The sequence below is a fragment of the Myotis brandtii genome, unplaced genomic scaffold (genome assembly GCF_000412655.1).
Source record: "Myotis brandtii unplaced genomic scaffold, ASM41265v1 scaffold871, whole genome shotgun sequence".
Lineage (NCBI taxonomy): Eukaryota > Metazoa > Chordata > Mammalia > Chiroptera > Vespertilionidae > Myotis > Myotis brandtii.
Genome location: NW_005371555.1, coordinates 842,194 through 860,463, shown reverse-complemented (window position 1 = coordinate 860,463; position 18,270 = coordinate 842,194). Strand labels below are relative to the sequence as shown.

Genomic DNA, 18,270 nt, shown 5'->3' with positions numbered 1-18,270 from the left:
TGGGGGGAGGGGAATGGGACTGTTGTGGGCGAGCAGCCTGGCAGGCAGAGTGGTTAGGGGTGATCAGGCAGGCAGGCAGGTGAGTGGTTAGGAGCCAGCGGTCCCGGGTTGTGAGAGGGATGTCCGACTGCGGTAGTCGGACATCCCCACAGGGGTCCCAGATTGGGGAGGGTGCAGGCCAGGCTGAGGGACACCACCCAACTCCCATGCATGAATTTCGTGCCCCAGGCCACTAGTATGGGATAATTACAGAAGTTAAATGAATTACAAAAGCATTAGTGAATTGGAGAAATTAAAAGGTTTCCATAATAAAATGTTAACACTATTCTACTGGCACATACAACAAGCAGAAAAGAGACTCGGTAAGAGTTATGGATGCTATGACAATAGCCCAGTCTCATATTTTAAATTATATTTGAGGCTGTTTCTTTGAAAATGGAAAGAAATAAATATGAAAAGCAAGTATAGAGAGAGAATCAGCAAAATTTGGAGAAGTTTGGAGTCCTAGACCAGCCTTTATGGAAAGAAGAAAGATGAGTATTGTTTTAGCCTCTGACTTAATATCTAGGATTGGTATAACCAGTGTAACAGATGCAGAAAAAGCAAGCAAAACTAAAATATAAAAAATTTACAAAAATGTAAATAGAATTAAAATAAAGAACAAAAATAACAGGAATTGAGGTTTTACTATATGCCAGCTAACATGTTAAGTATCTTATATACATACACTCATTTAAATATTAATTAGATACCACTACTACTTGTAATATTTTGTTACAGGAAGGCTGAATAACTTGCCAAGGCATTCTGAGGCAGAGAGTAAGCACACACTTTTCTAAATATGGTTCTCTGACATTTAGAGATAGTCACCTGTTCAACTTGCAGATTCCCAGGGTTTCACTCTAGAAACCTATAGTGAGCTTTCACAACAACCTAACAACAAACCACACCCAAGGCCATTTAATTTAATCAGAATCCATGGATGAGGGATCAGGGCATGAGTATTTTTAACCTCTTCACTAATCTAGTGTGACAAAATCTATGGGTAAGACCTTGTGATAAGTAATTTAAACAAGCATCCCAGATGATTCTAATTAATATTAGAAATTTGACAACCACATAAATAAGGAAAAGAAAAAAGACTGAAGATGGACCTTAAGTTGTAAGCCAGATGGACAAGTCTTTTGGCCTCAGTGCTTTTGGTAAAATTGGGGGAACATCATCAACAATAATAATAGCTACATACATTGAGGGCTTAAATATATTTTTATGTTTTTCCATCTAGAATACTTTACATGTATTTTATTATATGATTTAATTTTCATAATCTCAATTTGGTGGGTGCTGTTATCTATTTTTTATAATAGTTCAGTAACCCTAATAATTCCATAACGCTCTTGGACATTTATTGAATAGGCCATCTTGCATATCTCCATAATCACTGCATCTTCTGAGGTATTGACACTGTGCAACAGTGAGACATGCTCCAATTATGATGGACTTCTCTTGATTTTGTTGGTATTGTTTGAAGCTTGTTATGTTCTTTCGGTTCCAAAAAAAACATCTGCCAATGAGGTTTGGGAGCTCTTCTCTAAGTTTCAGTGCATTACTAGGCTTGAATATACCGACAGAGAAAGTCGCCACCTTATCTACTCTTCAGATCCTTAGTACCTTTGGAAATTGCATCATGTCATCAAAGACTTCCTTAACAGTCATTGCGCCATCACAACATTTAGCTTAACAGTTGGTTATTGTAATATACTAGTTATCAATGCACAGGGTGCAGCTATTTGCATCTGGTCCACCAGTTCATTCACAGGAGAAAGATAGCTCACTGAGAGCAATTCACAACTTCACGACACTAAGCCAAAATTGTGTGTTGATCCAATCTATGATTTAGACGGGACTGCATGTTGGCAAGGCCAATAGATACCATAAATCTCTTCCCAAGCTTGATATATTGTCCAGGAACTCTGATGAAGATCCAGCAACAGCATCATAAAATATTATCAAATACTATTCTGAAAACAGAGACTTCTTCAGCTGCCTTAAAGTCCAAGTCTGGCCATTTTTTCCAGTAATGGTGATGCTGAGGCATGCGTACCTTGGTCAATAGTCACTTTGAAGACACACACCAACACTTTGAGGGCTTCATGAAGGCAATCAGTAACTTAGGTTAGGAAGACTAATCCTGGGTAGCTGGTGAACTGTCTCCTTCCATACTAAGGCAAATATGCCTGGGCAGACTTCTTGACTGCATTGCTCCATCCAATATCAGGGACTCACATGGCTCCTTCTCTGCTCATGACTGGTAGCATCTTGCCAGTGATAGCACTTATCCTGTGTCTTGGTTGGTGGGCTCCCCTATTATCTAATTTCACAGATAAAAAAAATAGGCTCAAACAAGGTAAGTAACTTGCCAATTCCTCATAGCAAGTAAGTGGTAGAGCCAAATTTTGAACCAAGGTCTGTCTGGCTCTAAAACCTATGCTCTTAATCACTCTCCTGGCAAGAAGGACCACTGGAGAAAATGATGAGTTATAATAATATGCTATTAAAAAGTCACGAGGAAAGTCGCAAAAGTACTCCAGGAATGAGCAAAACTTAGAAGTTAAAGAAATAGAGATCCATCAAAATCGGACATACAGATAATGAAGTGTCAGTTATTGAATAATATCTCCAAGTAAAGCCCTATCATATAAAGTGCACTTAGTGGAGGTATATTAAGCAAAGCTGCATCTCACCTGTAAAAGGATCGGCTGCAGACATTGTGTTAGAAGAGCCAGATGAAGAGCCTGGAACATACCGACCACCACCTGTGTATGCAAACAAAGGAAACATGAGAAGACTCCAAGCTTGGAGGAAAACAGAAGAACAAGACTGTTACATGGGAGAATAACAAATTATAGTCAAAAGTGTTACAGTTGAAAAGACTAGTAAGAAACTAAAATTTCAGTGATTCTCCGAGCTTTGTTTTCCTAACTTTAATACTTTATTATATCTTAGCCCTTACATTTAAATATTGAAATGACCAGGAATTCAAATAGAAAAAGAAAATTGCAGGTAGTCTCTGACCCAAGTAATATATACATACAATCAGTTCCTGTTCCTGTACAAATTCACTAGAATTCCTGCTGTTGCTTTTGCTATCAGAACCACAGGCATCAAATGTTAATCTTTTAGAAAACCCCTGGATTCATTAATTCATGTGTGTCAAACAGTGCATTCAGTGTAGGGATCCAGCAGAGAACATGATTGCTTGTATCCACTGAAGCTTACAACCTACTGGAGAAAGGAATTACAAAGGGGATGAGTGCTAGAAAGAAAACAGACTTCCATTTATACCTTTACAAATGCATGGTGTGTGTGCATATATATTTTATTAGAACCTCTAGGGAAATAATCAGAGTGTCTACAAAAAGATATATGTAAAGATGCTTATAAAGTTAAGCTTCAGAAGAGCAAAAAAGCCATGGTGTCAGATTTCCAGATAGAACCAGATGCTTTAATATCTGTCCTCAGTCCCACAAATAGCTTACACAATACTGCAATCATGTGTTCCCTCTTTTGCACTGTAGTCTGAAATTCCACCAACAGAAATGTCCAGGTAATACCTCCCACCACTCTTTTGTAAAGTGCAGCTTTTGGGAAGGCTGCGTCATTTATAGTTCAGGAGTGAGTCAGACTGATCATCCTGCTCAAGTCAACATGCAGATGAAATTAGCTTTATTATGTGAACTGATGATGGAATTTTGAAAAGAGGAGATAATTTGGGGACAAGGAGTGTCCATCAGGGAAGAAGAAAAAAGGACAGATCTATATAAGGACTTGAGACAGGAAGAAGGCATGAGACCCTTCCTTATAAAACAAGAGCAGTAGTAGCATATGAAAAATGGAGTCAAACGGACCACAGCCAAACAATAACAATTCAGTACCAATTTCAAAATTTTATTTAGAGCTTGCTCTATACCTAAGAAAAGAGGAAGGGTTTTATTTCATCCTGTACCATGGCTTTGGTTCCTGGGACCCAGAATTCAGACTAATACTACTAGCATTATAATTTATGGACTGGCATGAGAACCTAATCCCATTTGCAAAATTTTAGATACTATGCTGTTACAAACAACTGACTTAAAATGAACATGTAGAATATAAATCACTTATAAAATCTAAATACTCACAGTCCAGTCTTAGATGTGATGCACAACTAACTAATTTAGCCTCATGTGGAAACTGGTAAATTTCATCACAAAATATATATTTTTTTAAAAGTTAACTATACAAAGGAACATAGAAGTTTCTTTTTATGTCAAATGACTAAATTAAAGTTCCTTAAAGTTATTAGTTTACAGTGTGGCTATATTTTTGTAACAGGACAATTTATAATCATTTTTATAGATACAGAATTACTATACAATTCGAGGCTTGCAAATATGAATGTGAAGTAAAAACCTACTGCAGGATCTTGGTTTTTATTTAAACAGCTAATCATAATGGGCATTTAAACACATTAGAAAAAGAAAATTAACCAACACTGATGGAAAGAAGCACTTTAAGACTTAATACAAACCCTAACTTACCTGTAAATGGATCTGACAAACTGGTATTCCCAAGTCCCAACATTTGACCTTTTGTGTTATCAATAATAAATTTTGCCACTTGATCCAAAAACATGGGATTCAAATCATTCTTCTGCAAGAAGTTGTATGCAGTTAACCAGGGATCATCACTGATGTTATATGGCAATTTATAGGATGGTCCACCTTCATTGACATCAATTGAGAAAACATAATCAAATTCCTTTAATAGGAATATAAAAAGGAGATAAATGATTACTAACTTATATGTTCATATGTATTAATGACATATATAACAGATTTTATGCGTTCTTTACTTTAATAATTATAGTACTTAAACTTTCTCCAAAGAGCATTGTTAAAATCTTCACTTGGCATATCATAACAGCAACTACTTGAGCGTGCTGCAAGATTAGCATTTCACTAGGGATGGAGGTGAGGGAAAGATTATGACGACATTAATTCTGAGGCCAAAGGGGTTTCCAATTGGCTGATCTCAAGGCCATAAGTATTAGCTGTTACCATGCCCAGCTCACCAAAACGTTCTGGCATTGTAAGCACTGTCCTGAGGGTCCCTTCTGCCTTTACAAGTTAAATATAGGCATGCAGCATTAGATGAAAGGTGGCACAGAAGCTCCTAATCCAAAATGGTTGGGAACAGCTTATATATGGTTACTACTAAAAGATAAATAATGCCGAATCTGTCTGTGAAATGCAGCCCTCTATACATGGAAAGAGATTCTTAAAAAACCTAATTCAAGACAGGAAAAGATAATTTCCCCATAGAAATATATTTTTAAATGTTAAAACATGAGAAAATTGTATTAGCATGGAGAAAGGGAAAAGAAAACGTTTAATTTGTTGAATACTTTAAGATAAAAGTATTTAGAAAGAAGTCAACATACTTTCCCTTCATATAAAACTTTTCCAGATGTTTGCTGATTAGCACCAGATGAGCCAACAACATCACCAATTTTTATCCACCTCCCTTCACTAACACTCCACTGATAGGCTTCGACTCTCTCCCCATCTCTGATTAGACGGGTCTGTCCTTCTCTAGAACCTTAAAATAAAAATTTTGAGAATCAAAGATAGAATGGCAAAATAAAATTCAAAAACATTTAGATAGAAAATTGTTAACATTAAAATTTATACATAAAAGAGAATGTGTGTTTTGGTTTAGTAGAAAATTTTATCAAACAAAAGATTATTTTAAATTGTACTGGAAAGTGGCATAAGAATGGTTAAAGGAAACTTTATTAAATAAAGGTTAAAAAATTTGATTCTAGAAAACAGCTAGCCCATCAAAATTAGAACAAGTTTTATTACTATCTTCTGACAACACTTTCATTCCAGTAAAGTCTCCATTCTTCTAGCTTCTCAGGCCCAAAAGTGTAAAGTCTGATTCCTCTTTCTTGCAGCCACATAGCCAATCCTTCAGCAAATTCTATCAGCTGCCTTTAAGTATATCTAGAAAACTATTTCTCCTCACTATCTCCAGTGATACCTGTGGAATAAGCCACCATCATTTCTCAGCTGGAATTATTCAATGGCCTCCTACTACTGCCCTGGGGTCCCCTGCAGTCTATATACAACCCAGCAACCACAGAAATTCTTGCAAAGGTTTAAGGAGCTCCTGACACATCTCAGCTGGAGACCCTTTAATGACTTCCTAACTCACCCTTGATAAAAGACTATGTCACTGGAGTGGTGTACCAGGCCAAACATAATCTGCCCCTCCCATCCTCTCTGACCTCACCTTCCACTACTCCTACCCTCATCCCACCATCCTACTTCAGTCATGGAGTCTTTGCACTAGCTATTTATTCTGCCTCTGACACACTTCACACAGGTGCTGGCAAGATTTGCTCCCTTGCCTCCTTAAAGACTTTACTGAATGTCAAGTTCTCAGCAAAGCCTGCAGTGGCAAAGACCCTGCTGTCATCCAGAGTCATGCTCCTATTCCATAGAGTAGGGCTGTGGCTATCAGGTCAGAGACTACTTACTCTATTCAGCCCCCTTGCCTCTTGCCTTCCCTCGGGGTTACACACTGAGTATACACTCAGTGGTATCTGGGTGGGTGTGATACAGGCCTATTCTAGGCCTTTTCCATCACTGTCTACCCTCCCTTTTACCCTGTTTGATGGATGAAAGTCTATAACCAAGGAACCTTTGATATCACATGTTGAAGATGGTGCTTTCCATCAGCCTGGGTCCCCATGACCCCGAAGAGAAAAATTATTCTACAAACATGCTCCAGCATATTCTGCCATCAACCGAATTTTACATGTGCAATAAACTTTTCTTGTTAAGCCAGACATTTCAGGGTTAATCTGTTACAGCAGCTAGTGCTATCCTATTACACGTTTCCTGACCACTTTATTTAAAATGATAAAACAGCCACAACCCTAGCCTTATTTTTCCCATAGTACTTTACTTATTATCTGACATCTAAATTTACTTTTTAATTATGTGTCCTCATGTAGAATATAAATTTGTGAGAACAGAGATTTTTGTATCTTTTGTTATCTGTTGTATTCCCAGATCTTAGAACAATGCCTGGCACACATTAGGCACTTCGTAAATATTTCTTGTATGTACGCTATATATATAATGACAAAAAGACTATATTTTGTAAAGAATTGTAAAAATATCAAACATGGTATTAATGAAGCAGTTCTTAAAGTTTTAATTTCAAAGTCTCTTTATAGTCGTAAAAGTTATTCAGAAGCCCAAAGATCATCTTTTAATGTGGGTTGTATCATCTAATTTATTGGATTTGAAATTAAAAATGAGAATATATTTACTTCCTGGAAAACAGTAATAGATTCACTACATACTGAATAAACATTTTAATAATAAATAAGTTTCTTTTTTAGAAATTCAGTGAAAAGGCTGCCACTGTTTTCCATTTTTGTAAATCTCTTTACTATCTCTCCTAATAGAAAATGGCTGGATTTACCATACCCGCCTGTGCATTCAATCTGTCGTTCTGGTAGAAGTATATAAAGAAAAGAAAAAAAAAGTTAAAAAAGGGGAAGACTAGCTTAATAGCCTTTTGGGAAAAAATATGGATATTGTGCAAGTAGTAGGTCCTTAAAGGTTACAATTTAGAATCTGAAACCATACCAATGACTTTGTCATGCTCTATTAAACTAAAATCCATTGGTCTCTCTTACACTTTAAACAAGTCTTTTACCCATTCACGATTTTGTAACACCATGAACTGGCATTTGGAAAATATTAAATGAGTTATGCAGACTGTCCACATGTTTACACATTTTATTATTTAATATAAAAAAAATCACACTGTTGCCCTGGCTGGTTTGACTCAGTGGTTAGAGCGTCAGTCCGCAGACCTAAGAGTCTTGGGTTCCGTGTCCGATAAGGGGCATGTACCTCAGTTGCAGGTTCCCCAGCCCTGGTAGGAGTGTGTGTAGGAGACAGCCAATTAATGTGTCTCTCTCGCATGGGTGTTTCTCTCTCTCTCTCTCTCCCTCTCCTCCCCTCCCTCCCACACTTTCACTCTCCAGAAATCAATGGAATGTCTTTAGGTGAGGATTATTAAAAAGATCACACTGTTAATAGTACAACTGATATCATTAGAACAGTCTTGTAAGCATTGGAAAACTATTAAGCTCCTGGTGTGGAGTTACAGATTTTCTAAAATTTCAATTCACACTAGAAAGTTTGAATTTTATTTTTGGTAACAAATATCATCAGTTGTTTTCCTTAAAGTGACAAGCTCAGTTTGTTCATTTTTAAGAAATGCCTGCCAAATACACAAGCCTGAATAACTAGTCGATTTGTGAAATAAAAATGGCATTCCATGAAAAAGCCAATAGTTCAGCCTTCAACGTGAATGACTGCACAAATACTGATCTTCCAGATGCCACGGAACTTTAGTGCACCACATGTGTAATTTACCTTCTGTCACCCAGAATATTTTTTTAAATTTACTAAAGGGGTAAAGATGTAATAAAATTAATGTTTAATGCTTCATAAAGGACATTTGAGGGCAGATGGCTTTTGTTTTTTAAAACTACAACTGTGTGTTGGTGCAGAACACGACTACCGGACACTCTGATGCAACTGCCTTGATTTGTGAACTAGGGAGCCAGCAGTTTTACCCACCAATGACTTCTACACTAAATGATTAGCAAAACAACCTTTTTTCCCTATCACTTTAATCAATCCAAAATTCTGGAATAATTGCTAACAATTTTTACTAGTAGATAACACGGAAATATTTACCAGGTTCGTTCAGATGTTCCCTCCCAGGAAGCTGCTCCGCATTAATGTTCCCTAAATCACCAGTTTTGGGATCAATGGTTGCCTGAGAGAGTTCCTTTTCAAAGGCCTTGATTTCTTCAGCACTTGCTGTCCGATCCACTGATTCTGTAAACACTCTAATAATACCATCACTATAAAGAAAAACAAAATGATTTTAAGCCATAGTTTATTAACATTATCACACCTGAGTGATCCGAAGCAAAAATAATCTTTGTGAACATGAGAAATGTTACTATGTATTTATTGCTGAGTATTGCACTATGCTGACTTGAGCACACACTGCCCTCTATTATTTTTTACTAGTAAAGCAATGCATAGGGTGAAAAAAGACTAGGGAAGCCCTGGCTGGGTAGCTCAGTTGATTTGAACATTACCCCAATACTCGAAGGTTTTGATCCCCTGCCAGGGCACATGCAAGAATCAACCAATGAATGCGTAAATAAGAGGAACAACAAATCAATGCTTCTCTCTCTCTTTAAAAATCAATCAATAAGAAAAAGCACTATATTAAAAAAAAAGACTAGGGAAAAGTTATTGGCAAAGGTCAGAGAAATATATATTTAACATAAATTTTATTTTATTATTATTTTTTAACATAAATTTTAATTCCAAGTTAAATAGTTACCATCATAAAAATTTGGAAATAAAGTGTATGCTTTAAAAGTCAGTATTACTTAGGTGTTACGGTATACGAAGGGTAGTGGGTGGGTTTACTTTATTAAAGGTAGGAGTACCCAACATAGGACTTAGCAGGTAACAGATGCTCAATATCTGTTCCTCAGGGAAACATGGAGTTAGCCTTTCGCATGCCATTAACTAGCAGTATAACCCCAAATCAAGGGGTTTGGTCTAGATGGCACCTTTGGTCCTAACCTCTAATCTCAGAAAAATGACTTCATTTCCATGATTTCTCAATTCTAAATTTTGGGGTGGGGAAGCAAATTAGCCACTTTCAAATATACTAATCCTACCTAATTCTACATTAAATGTTGTTTCTTGCATAACCTTCACTAACAGCAATTTCGGCCTTTCAATTAGTTTATTTTTCTTCAACTGTTATACCAACTACTTTTGTTCAGTACCAGAATCGTGCATACGGTCTCTCCAATTCACAAGTTCTCCCTTGTCCCCATTGTTCTTAATACACACTTCCAATCACCAAAAGTTTGAAGCTTTATCCTTTGCTTTCACCCCATTTCTGATCATTTTCCTCTGAATTATCTCATTTTTGGTCTCTTATCCAGTGCCACGAAGGAGCCAATATTTAATAACTTCACACCCTTAATACTGCAGCTGCTTTCTTTGGCTTTCCTTCCCGTTGTCAACACCAATTAAATGAAACATCCATATTTAATAATTCACAAGTCCTACTTTAATCATCTCACTTTTAAGAACTATAACCCTTTAACCCCAAGCACTAAATCTATTAAGTGAGCCCCATCTTACCTATTATCCACTTTTCCCCAGCATTAGTCCTCCACCATTTTCCTTTATCTCCTAACACATCACTTTCATTCCCATGCTACATCTTTACTTATAGTTTCTTTTGATAAAAATTCTCATTTCCCTTCTTACTCATTATCTTTCAAAATCCCATCTACATTTCTTCTCCAGAAAGTTTTCCCAGACCAATCTCTACCTTTGCTGACTTCTTTTGCATTCAGAGTTTCAACTGTACAACTTACAGTACAGTACTGACATAATAAATCCAGCATCATTAGTGTAAAAGCTGTTATGCCAACTGCTTTCGTTCAGTACCAGAATCGTGCATACGGTCTCTCCAATTCATCTGAAATTCCTTATGACTTATCTCTGTGCACTCTAATGCCCACCACAGTCCTAGACACATATTATTTATTGATTGACTAGAAAATAAATACCTCGCACCAACCACAATGTCACCATTGTCTAGCACACAGCAGCACCATATAGACTGAGCTGGAAGTCGGATTGTTTGAGCACATTCCCCATTTTTCCAGATTCTCAGAGATCTGTCTTCTGCTGTTGTCACAAAATCTGAAAGTGATAAACACAGAAAAAATTAGGTTGAATAAATACAATTAAGTACATGTATATATACCATCTTTCTAGACAGATTTTTTTTAACTCTAAAGTATTTTAAATTATAGTTTTAGATTCTATGTATTTGTCACTTTTATATAACTTAAAAAAAACAGGTTTTTATACATTTTTCATCTAACATACTAAACACCAATACATTATGTAAAACCTTTCCTCAGATATTTAAGAACTTTTCACAACTATCAAATGTAAAATAATATAAAGATGATCGTATCAATTTCTCCTTTAGGAAAAAATATAAAGTCACTAAATTATTCAAGTTACAGTTAGTAAATTGATTTAAGTCATCAGTTCTCCTTCCCTCACCTTAAGAATGTGACGAAATAAAGGTTAATACAAAATCTTAAGTACATGGTATAAAATAATCTTACCTTTACAATTTGGAAAGATAGATATGCTATAAATATAATTTGTATGTCCAAAATAGACTTCGAGACACTCGCCAGTAATTTGCCACCTTCTAACACTGGCATCATTTGCGCACGAAAGAAATTCTGTTTCACTCAAAATTGCCAAACCTCTTACACAGTCTTCATGCCCTGTATTAAAAAAAAATACATCAATCAATAAAATAGATTATTTGGGTGATGGCTCTATGTATTTCATAAACATTGTAAAACACATTGGTGAATAGTAAAGCGTGATTTCAAATTTGAAAAATTCAATTTTTCAGTAGAAAAGCCTGATAACCCAAATTTATATTTCAGATTTGGCGTATCTTTTTTCTTACCAGTCTTGGGAAGTTATTTCATATTCATCGTATCTTCTCCAAATTCTGTCTTAAAAACCTTCCAGAAACAGAATTTTGATCTCCACAACTCTCATTTTTTACCTTACAGTTCAACTTTTCTTCCCCAGTAACAAGATTAATTCATAACATACACAATATTCAAATATAACTGAAAACATAACAAGGAATAAATATCCCTTAAATTTCTTACCACAGAATACTGAAATTAATATTTATAAAACACCAGAGAAAATTAAAAACTAAGATTACAAAAGACTGTAATTATTTAAAGCTTGAAATATTAAAACCATCAAAGAAAAGTAAACTTTATTAAAATATGCAAAAATAGGTTGAGAGATTACTTTCTCTAAAACAACAAGAGCCAAACCGGTTTGGCTCAGTGGATAGAGCGTCAGCCTGCGGACTCAAGGGTCCCAGGTTTGATTCCGTCGATCTCTCTCATCGATGTTTCTAACTCTCTATCCCTCTCCCTTCTTCTCTGTAAAAATTCAATAAAATATATTTAAAATAAAATAAAATAAAATAAAACAAGATTAGTGGCAAAGCTAAAACAGGAATTCAAGTTTCCTGATTTATTATCCTACCTCTTTAAAAAAAAGAAAGTATTTATTTTTTAATCCTCACCTGAGGACACACTTAGAGAAGGAAGGGAACGCTAAAAACATCGCTCAGCTGCCTTCCATACATGCCTCCACCAGGGATGGAGCCTGCAGCCCAGGTACATGCCCTGACGGGGAACCGAAGGGCAATCTTTTGGTGTACAAGACAAGGCTCCACCAACTGAACTAGGGGGCTGGGCTATCCTACACCTCTTGATTCCATCAAATTTAAACTTCTTCTACCCTCCAATTCAGCCAAAATGCAGATATTCAGCCAAGCATTGCTGATTTATCATTGGGAACAGTTCACAATTTATACAAAGGCAAGCATTAAAATGATAAAATAAAAGCCAATGATTACTGATTTTTTAAAACGACAAGAATTTATGGACTAAACTTCTTGCATGTTTTTAATTATGTAACTGGAGATATACTTGATAAAATTCAATTTCTTTCAATGTTAATTTAAGTCTTGTAGAAAATATCTACATTTTTTTAGAGATAAAGCATTCCCTGAAGCTAGTCATCTAATAAAGAGGATCAGAAGTCAAACCTTTCCCATGCTCAGTATTTGCTAATTTAGATTAGCTGTCACTGATTAGTAACAACTTGATACATATATATGTATGGAAACAAAAACAGAGATGCATATTATAACTTACTGTCCATTTTCCATCTATAGATAGTTTCATCTTCACAAAGGGACACCTTGCAGTATTATCCTCCAGGGTGGTGATCAACTTTGAAATAGTAAATGAGCCCAGCCAGTGTGGGTCAGTGGTTGAGCATAGACCCATGCACCAAGAGGTCATAGGTTCTATTCCTGGTCAGGGCACATGCCCGGGTTGTCGGCTCTATCCCTGGCAGTGGGGGTCATGCAGAAGGCAGCTGATGTTTGTATCTCTCCCGCCCTCTCTTTTCCTCTCTAAAATCAATAAAAACATTTTTAAAAAAGAGGAAGGAGCTTTAAGTAAAAGAAAAAAATTCATACAAAAAATCTAAGTGCCCCACAGATAAATCAGCAATACTAATATTACACAGAAGATGCCTCAGTGTAGAAGTTATTTAATAGCTGAGATTTAAAAAGACTACCCACCTAAACCACCACATAGAGCTTGAAATGTATTAATAAACAATGTACTTCAAATGTACTTCAATATTAATAAAAGCACTTATGTATTCCTTCATATAGATGAAGCTAACACTAATGCTCTATCATCAATAAGGCTTATGCTTTGAAGTTTCAAACTGAACATGTTCAAAGGACAAGAAAAAACATAATGCATCCACAAATTACATATATATAGTTTATAGAAGCACATGCACACATTAGAGCCTATCAGATACCTATTTACTATTCAATCTGGTTGTTTAATGAGAGGTCTCATTATATCGTAAAAAGATATGTGGGTGTCCTGGCCTGTGTGGCTTGGTTGGAGCATTGTCCCATGCACCAAAAGGTTGCTGGTGAGGGCACATACCTAGGTTGCAGGTTTGATCTCCAGTGGGGCCTTGTGTGTGTGTGTGTGTGTGTGTGTGTGTGTGTGTGTGGTGGGGGGGGGGGGGGCACACACAACCAACTGATGTTCATTTCTCTCTTCTCCTCTCTTAAAAAAAAAATCAATAAAACATATCCTTGGGTGGGGATTAAAAAAAACAGAGATATGTGGGTGATGTTTTTCAACTACCACTTTCAAGCTTCTAAACCTATGAAGCAATGAGATTATAAAAGTTGTCTACTCTGTATTACCTGAAAAAGTCCTCTCACATCTTCCAGCTTTCCACAGTTTAATAGTCTTGTCTGCTGATCCAGTTAACATTAAGCCCTGTTCAGGTAAGATCTTTACAGCCCAGACTGCAGCTGTATGACCCTGAAAGTAAAGTGGATATTAATTTAAGTTGCCACTGAGTCATCGCACTTAATTATTATCTAGCACATTCACACAGAACTACTGTACCTGTAAGGTCATCATGCATTTGTCATTCAGCCAGACTTTAGCAGTGGTGTCCCATGAGCCACTAAGTAATGTCCCAAATTTTCCAGATGAAAGACTACAAACTAAAGGAAAAAAAAGGCATTCATATAGAAAAAGTTCAATCTTGTTAGTTATTAAAGCATTGCAATTTAAAAAACACAGTGATAGTATATTAGCCAAATAAGGCTTAACTCAATGGAGATGCAGAAGTGTGCACTGATCAAGACTGTTGTCAGACTGCCTGATGCAAGTACTACAGATGACACTTCTGAGCTGACCACAGGGATATACTCAACCTCAGGTTCATCGTCTGTAAATGAGGGAACAGGATTAGGTGGGTTGCACAATCTAAGAAACCACATAAGAAGGCAATGCAAATGATTTTGAAATGCTGTTTATATAGATACTTAGGGTCACTTTATGACCAAAAAATCCTGGAACTAAGTGTTCAATAGTAATGAAATAGTTAATTAAATGTTTTATTGATGTAAAATTATACAGGCTAAAAATTATAAATGAAGAGTCATCTAAAAACATGGGGGAAAAAAGACAGAATTCTGATTAAAAATGGCAGACTGTCTGCAGTAATGCTATAAATGGTATTAATCTACAAGGCCAAAGAAGACTGAAACTAGCATAACTGCTTTAGCATAAATGGAGGAAGGTTATAATTCAGGGGTGGGCAACCACTGGCACGCGTGCCAAACATGGCACGCTAGTAACTTTTGCTGGCACGCAAAACCCTCTCTTATAATCTTCCATTTACAATTTTTTTCTTAATATCGACTTTTTTATTTTTCAGATAAATTCAGTGTAGGTGCATCTTAGATAAATAAATAATTTTACATAACAAGTTTTCTTAAAGACCATAGACATGGATTGACGAGAGAGGGGAAGAGCAATTTCTATGCCTCTGCCTTAACTCTCCCTGCCTTCCTAGATCCGACCAGTGTTTTGGTTTCATCCACATATGCTTGTGAATCTTTGTTCTCAGTGATGAATTTTGTTAAGTCTCATAATAGGAGTAGCCTGACAGATGAAAGTAGTAGCTCCTGCATATCTCTTAAGGTCACGAAATATAAACCTGATGTAAAATCTCTGTCATCAGTGATGCAGCAGCAAAAGTCCCACTGATAATATCAAACGGAGTCATAAAGTTTTCTGTCGGACTATCAGTGTACATGTATACATTAAAAAATAAATGTATTTTTCATCATCATATACTGTGTTTTTGTTGCTCGAATGAATTTTATTATTTCTTCAAGGTTCTTCACATACATACACCTTAAGAGATATCAAGCAGGCATAACATGTTCTCAAAAAATTAGGGTTGGCACACAGAAGAATTTTGAGTCAGAGATTTTGCTGGTTTTGGCACGCACTCACAAAAAGGTTGCCCACCCCTGTTATAATTTAAACACGCACAAGAGGAACTCAGGAGTAGAGTGACAGGGTACTGCAACTATGAGGCTCAGTATGCAGCCACTGTTGGTTCCATGAAGGATGGGCTAAGCAAAGGACCTGAAAAATTAGAAGAGTGATTCAGTCTGCACACAACACAGTGAAACACTAGATCTCTCCTCTCAGCCTACAGTGTCAGGAAAGTGCATCCTCACTCACTGCAGGAGATGGAGATTTATTCTCTGGTCACAGGAGCCCATTTAAAAGATCCCAATGGCCAAATGTGGGACAATTTGAGAAATCAAAAAGGGAAAAAAAATGTTAGGGAGCCAACTTATTTTGAAACCCAGTAAAAGAAGTGGGAGAGGGGGCAAGGAAAGCATTTAACCTGGCTTCTCTATATAAAATTCTCACATGGTAACCAAAGAGTTGATGTGGAAAAGTTCTATATAGAAAAGTGCTAGTTATTAAATGCAGAAATAATGACATAATTAGAGTACAGTCATTTTGCAAATATTAATGAAATACTGGATCTATGCAATGATCATCAATAGGCGCTAAAAAGCTGATGGGAATTTTATAATGAATGGATGTACAACACTAGAACCCACTGACCAATCTCAACATCACAAAAAGAGATATTTATGTATCTCCGGATGGATGTGTTAAATACACAATACTTCTTATAAAGTGTTCTTGCCAGAAACTTGAATTTGTACTTGTTCAAGCTTCTAGATTTAACTAATAGCTTACAAGACATATGGGGGACTGAGGAACATGTTAAAGGGAACGAAAAGGCTCTAATCAGCAAAGTTCAGATTGCTGGACATTCTACAGGTAAAATAAGCTGGTTTCCAATGGAGAGGGAAAAGGGAAACAGAATGACAGACTGAAAGACATGTGAACCTTGTTTGGCTCACCAGTGAAACAAAGTGTAAAAAAACATTTATGAGACAACTGGGTAAATGTAAGCATTCACTGGATATCTGATAATAAGAAATGAGATTTTGCCTGGCCACTCTACTTTTGTATATAGTGAAGATTTCTAGAAGAAAGTTAAAAAAAAATCTTTATCACTCTGTATTGAAGATTTCACATACATACATACAAAAACATTTTATAAACTCACTGAAATTAAGTTTAAAGTTTTTATGGGCCATACTATTTGCTTACAGATGTTCCAAACTATTCTAGATACATTAAAAAATAAGTGCACATACTCCACTGATTAAACTTCATTTTATAACAAAGAGCTGCTAAGCCATACACAAATTCAGGAATTCCAGAATCAGAAATAGTATACACAAATCACAGAAAATGATATTCAAAAGTATTCCTCTTCAATAATGACACCAGAGCTATAAACACATCTGTTTTTGCTGTATAAATAGACATAACAGTCAGAAGATTTAAAAATACTCTTAGGTTTCTTCAGTAAATTCCTTGCACAAAATAGCTGAAAATCCAAAATCACAAAGTGTATCAAAATTATACACCTCTTCCTTTTATAACTGAACATTTTAGTCTTTTTATAAAAATATTTTTTGATTGATTTCAGAAAGGGAGAGATATAAAATGATGAGAGAGAATCACCGATCAGCTGCCTCCTGCACGCCCCCTACTGGGGATCGAGCCAGCAAGCTGGGCACATGCCCTGACCGGAAATCAAACCATGACCTCCTGGTTCATAGGTCTACACTCAACCATTGAGCCACATTGGCTGGGCTGAACACTTTACTTTTTAAAAATACAGCGGTGGACAAAAAGTAGGTTTACAGTTGTGAGTATGGGAAACACAGTTTATTCATATATTATTTATTAATTACTGTATTATTTGTATTACCACTTAAATCTACTTTTGTCCACCCCTGTGTAAGCATAATAAACTTTACTAATAACAGAAAATCTGTAACAGAATTTATAGAACAAAATTCTGATCCAAAAAAGGATTTTACTACCAAGCCTATTAGCAATAGGTTAACAAATATAAAAACAAACAAACAAACAAAAAACAGGAATTATCTGTAAATTTTACTTTCAAATGGATAATTTTTTTTTCAAATAGAAACACACCAAAGCACTATACTCACCAGCATTTTTGTGACCTTTTAGTATGTAAAGTGGTGCTGGGCTCTCCAGTGAGAAAATGCAAATATTATGGTCATTTCCTCCAGTGGCGATTAGTCCATGAGGATGTGCGTCACTTGAAGGTATGATGCATACACAAGATACAAAATTGGAGTGGCCACTCATACAGTGCATTTCTGTGAAGCCCCTGTTAGGACTAGAAAGACATGATAATAAATAAGACATACAATTGTTCTCTAACATAGCCTAGGACATAGTTGTCAAAGTACTCATTTCATTTAGTGTCTAGGTTGAACTTTACAGAGTGCACACTATTTCAAGTATCTATTGTTTTAAATATTAAATAGCTAATATACACTGAGTGGCCAGATTATTATGACCACCCCATCAGTACTTCGTTGGGCCACCTTTTGCCTTCAATACTGCGGCGATTCTTCTTGACAGTGACTCCACAAGATGTTGAAAGGTGATGCGAGAAATCTGACACCATGCCTGATGAATAG

At 36.2% G+C, this 18,270-nt stretch overlaps 1 protein-coding gene across 1 annotated transcript in view; it reads right to left on the bottom strand.

The window, feature by feature from the left end:
• The window catches only part of PLAA (phospholipase A2-activating protein), a 25,389-nt gene extending 7,405 nt beyond the window's left edge, over window positions 1-17,984 (bottom strand). Inside the window, exons 1-9 of the mRNA XM_005884903.2 lie at window positions 17,770-17,984; window positions 14,261-14,361; window positions 14,053-14,173; window positions 11,324-11,491; window positions 10,751-10,886; window positions 8,832-9,001; window positions 5,483-5,640; window positions 4,581-4,800; window positions 2,745-2,816 (exon numbers count right to left, since the gene is read on the bottom strand). Of these exons, the coding sequence (XP_005884965.2) occupies window positions 2,745-2,816; window positions 4,581-4,800; window positions 5,483-5,640; window positions 8,832-9,001; window positions 10,751-10,886; window positions 11,324-11,491; window positions 14,053-14,173; window positions 14,261-14,361; window positions 17,770-17,941 (1,318 nt within the window). The 5' untranslated portion in view covers window positions 17,942-17,984. The remainder of the gene's footprint in view (window positions 1-2,744; window positions 2,817-4,580; window positions 4,801-5,482; window positions 5,641-8,831; window positions 9,002-10,750; window positions 10,887-11,323; window positions 11,492-14,052; window positions 14,174-14,260; window positions 14,362-17,769) is intronic.
• Between the last annotated feature and the right edge of the window lie 286 nt (window positions 17,985-18,270).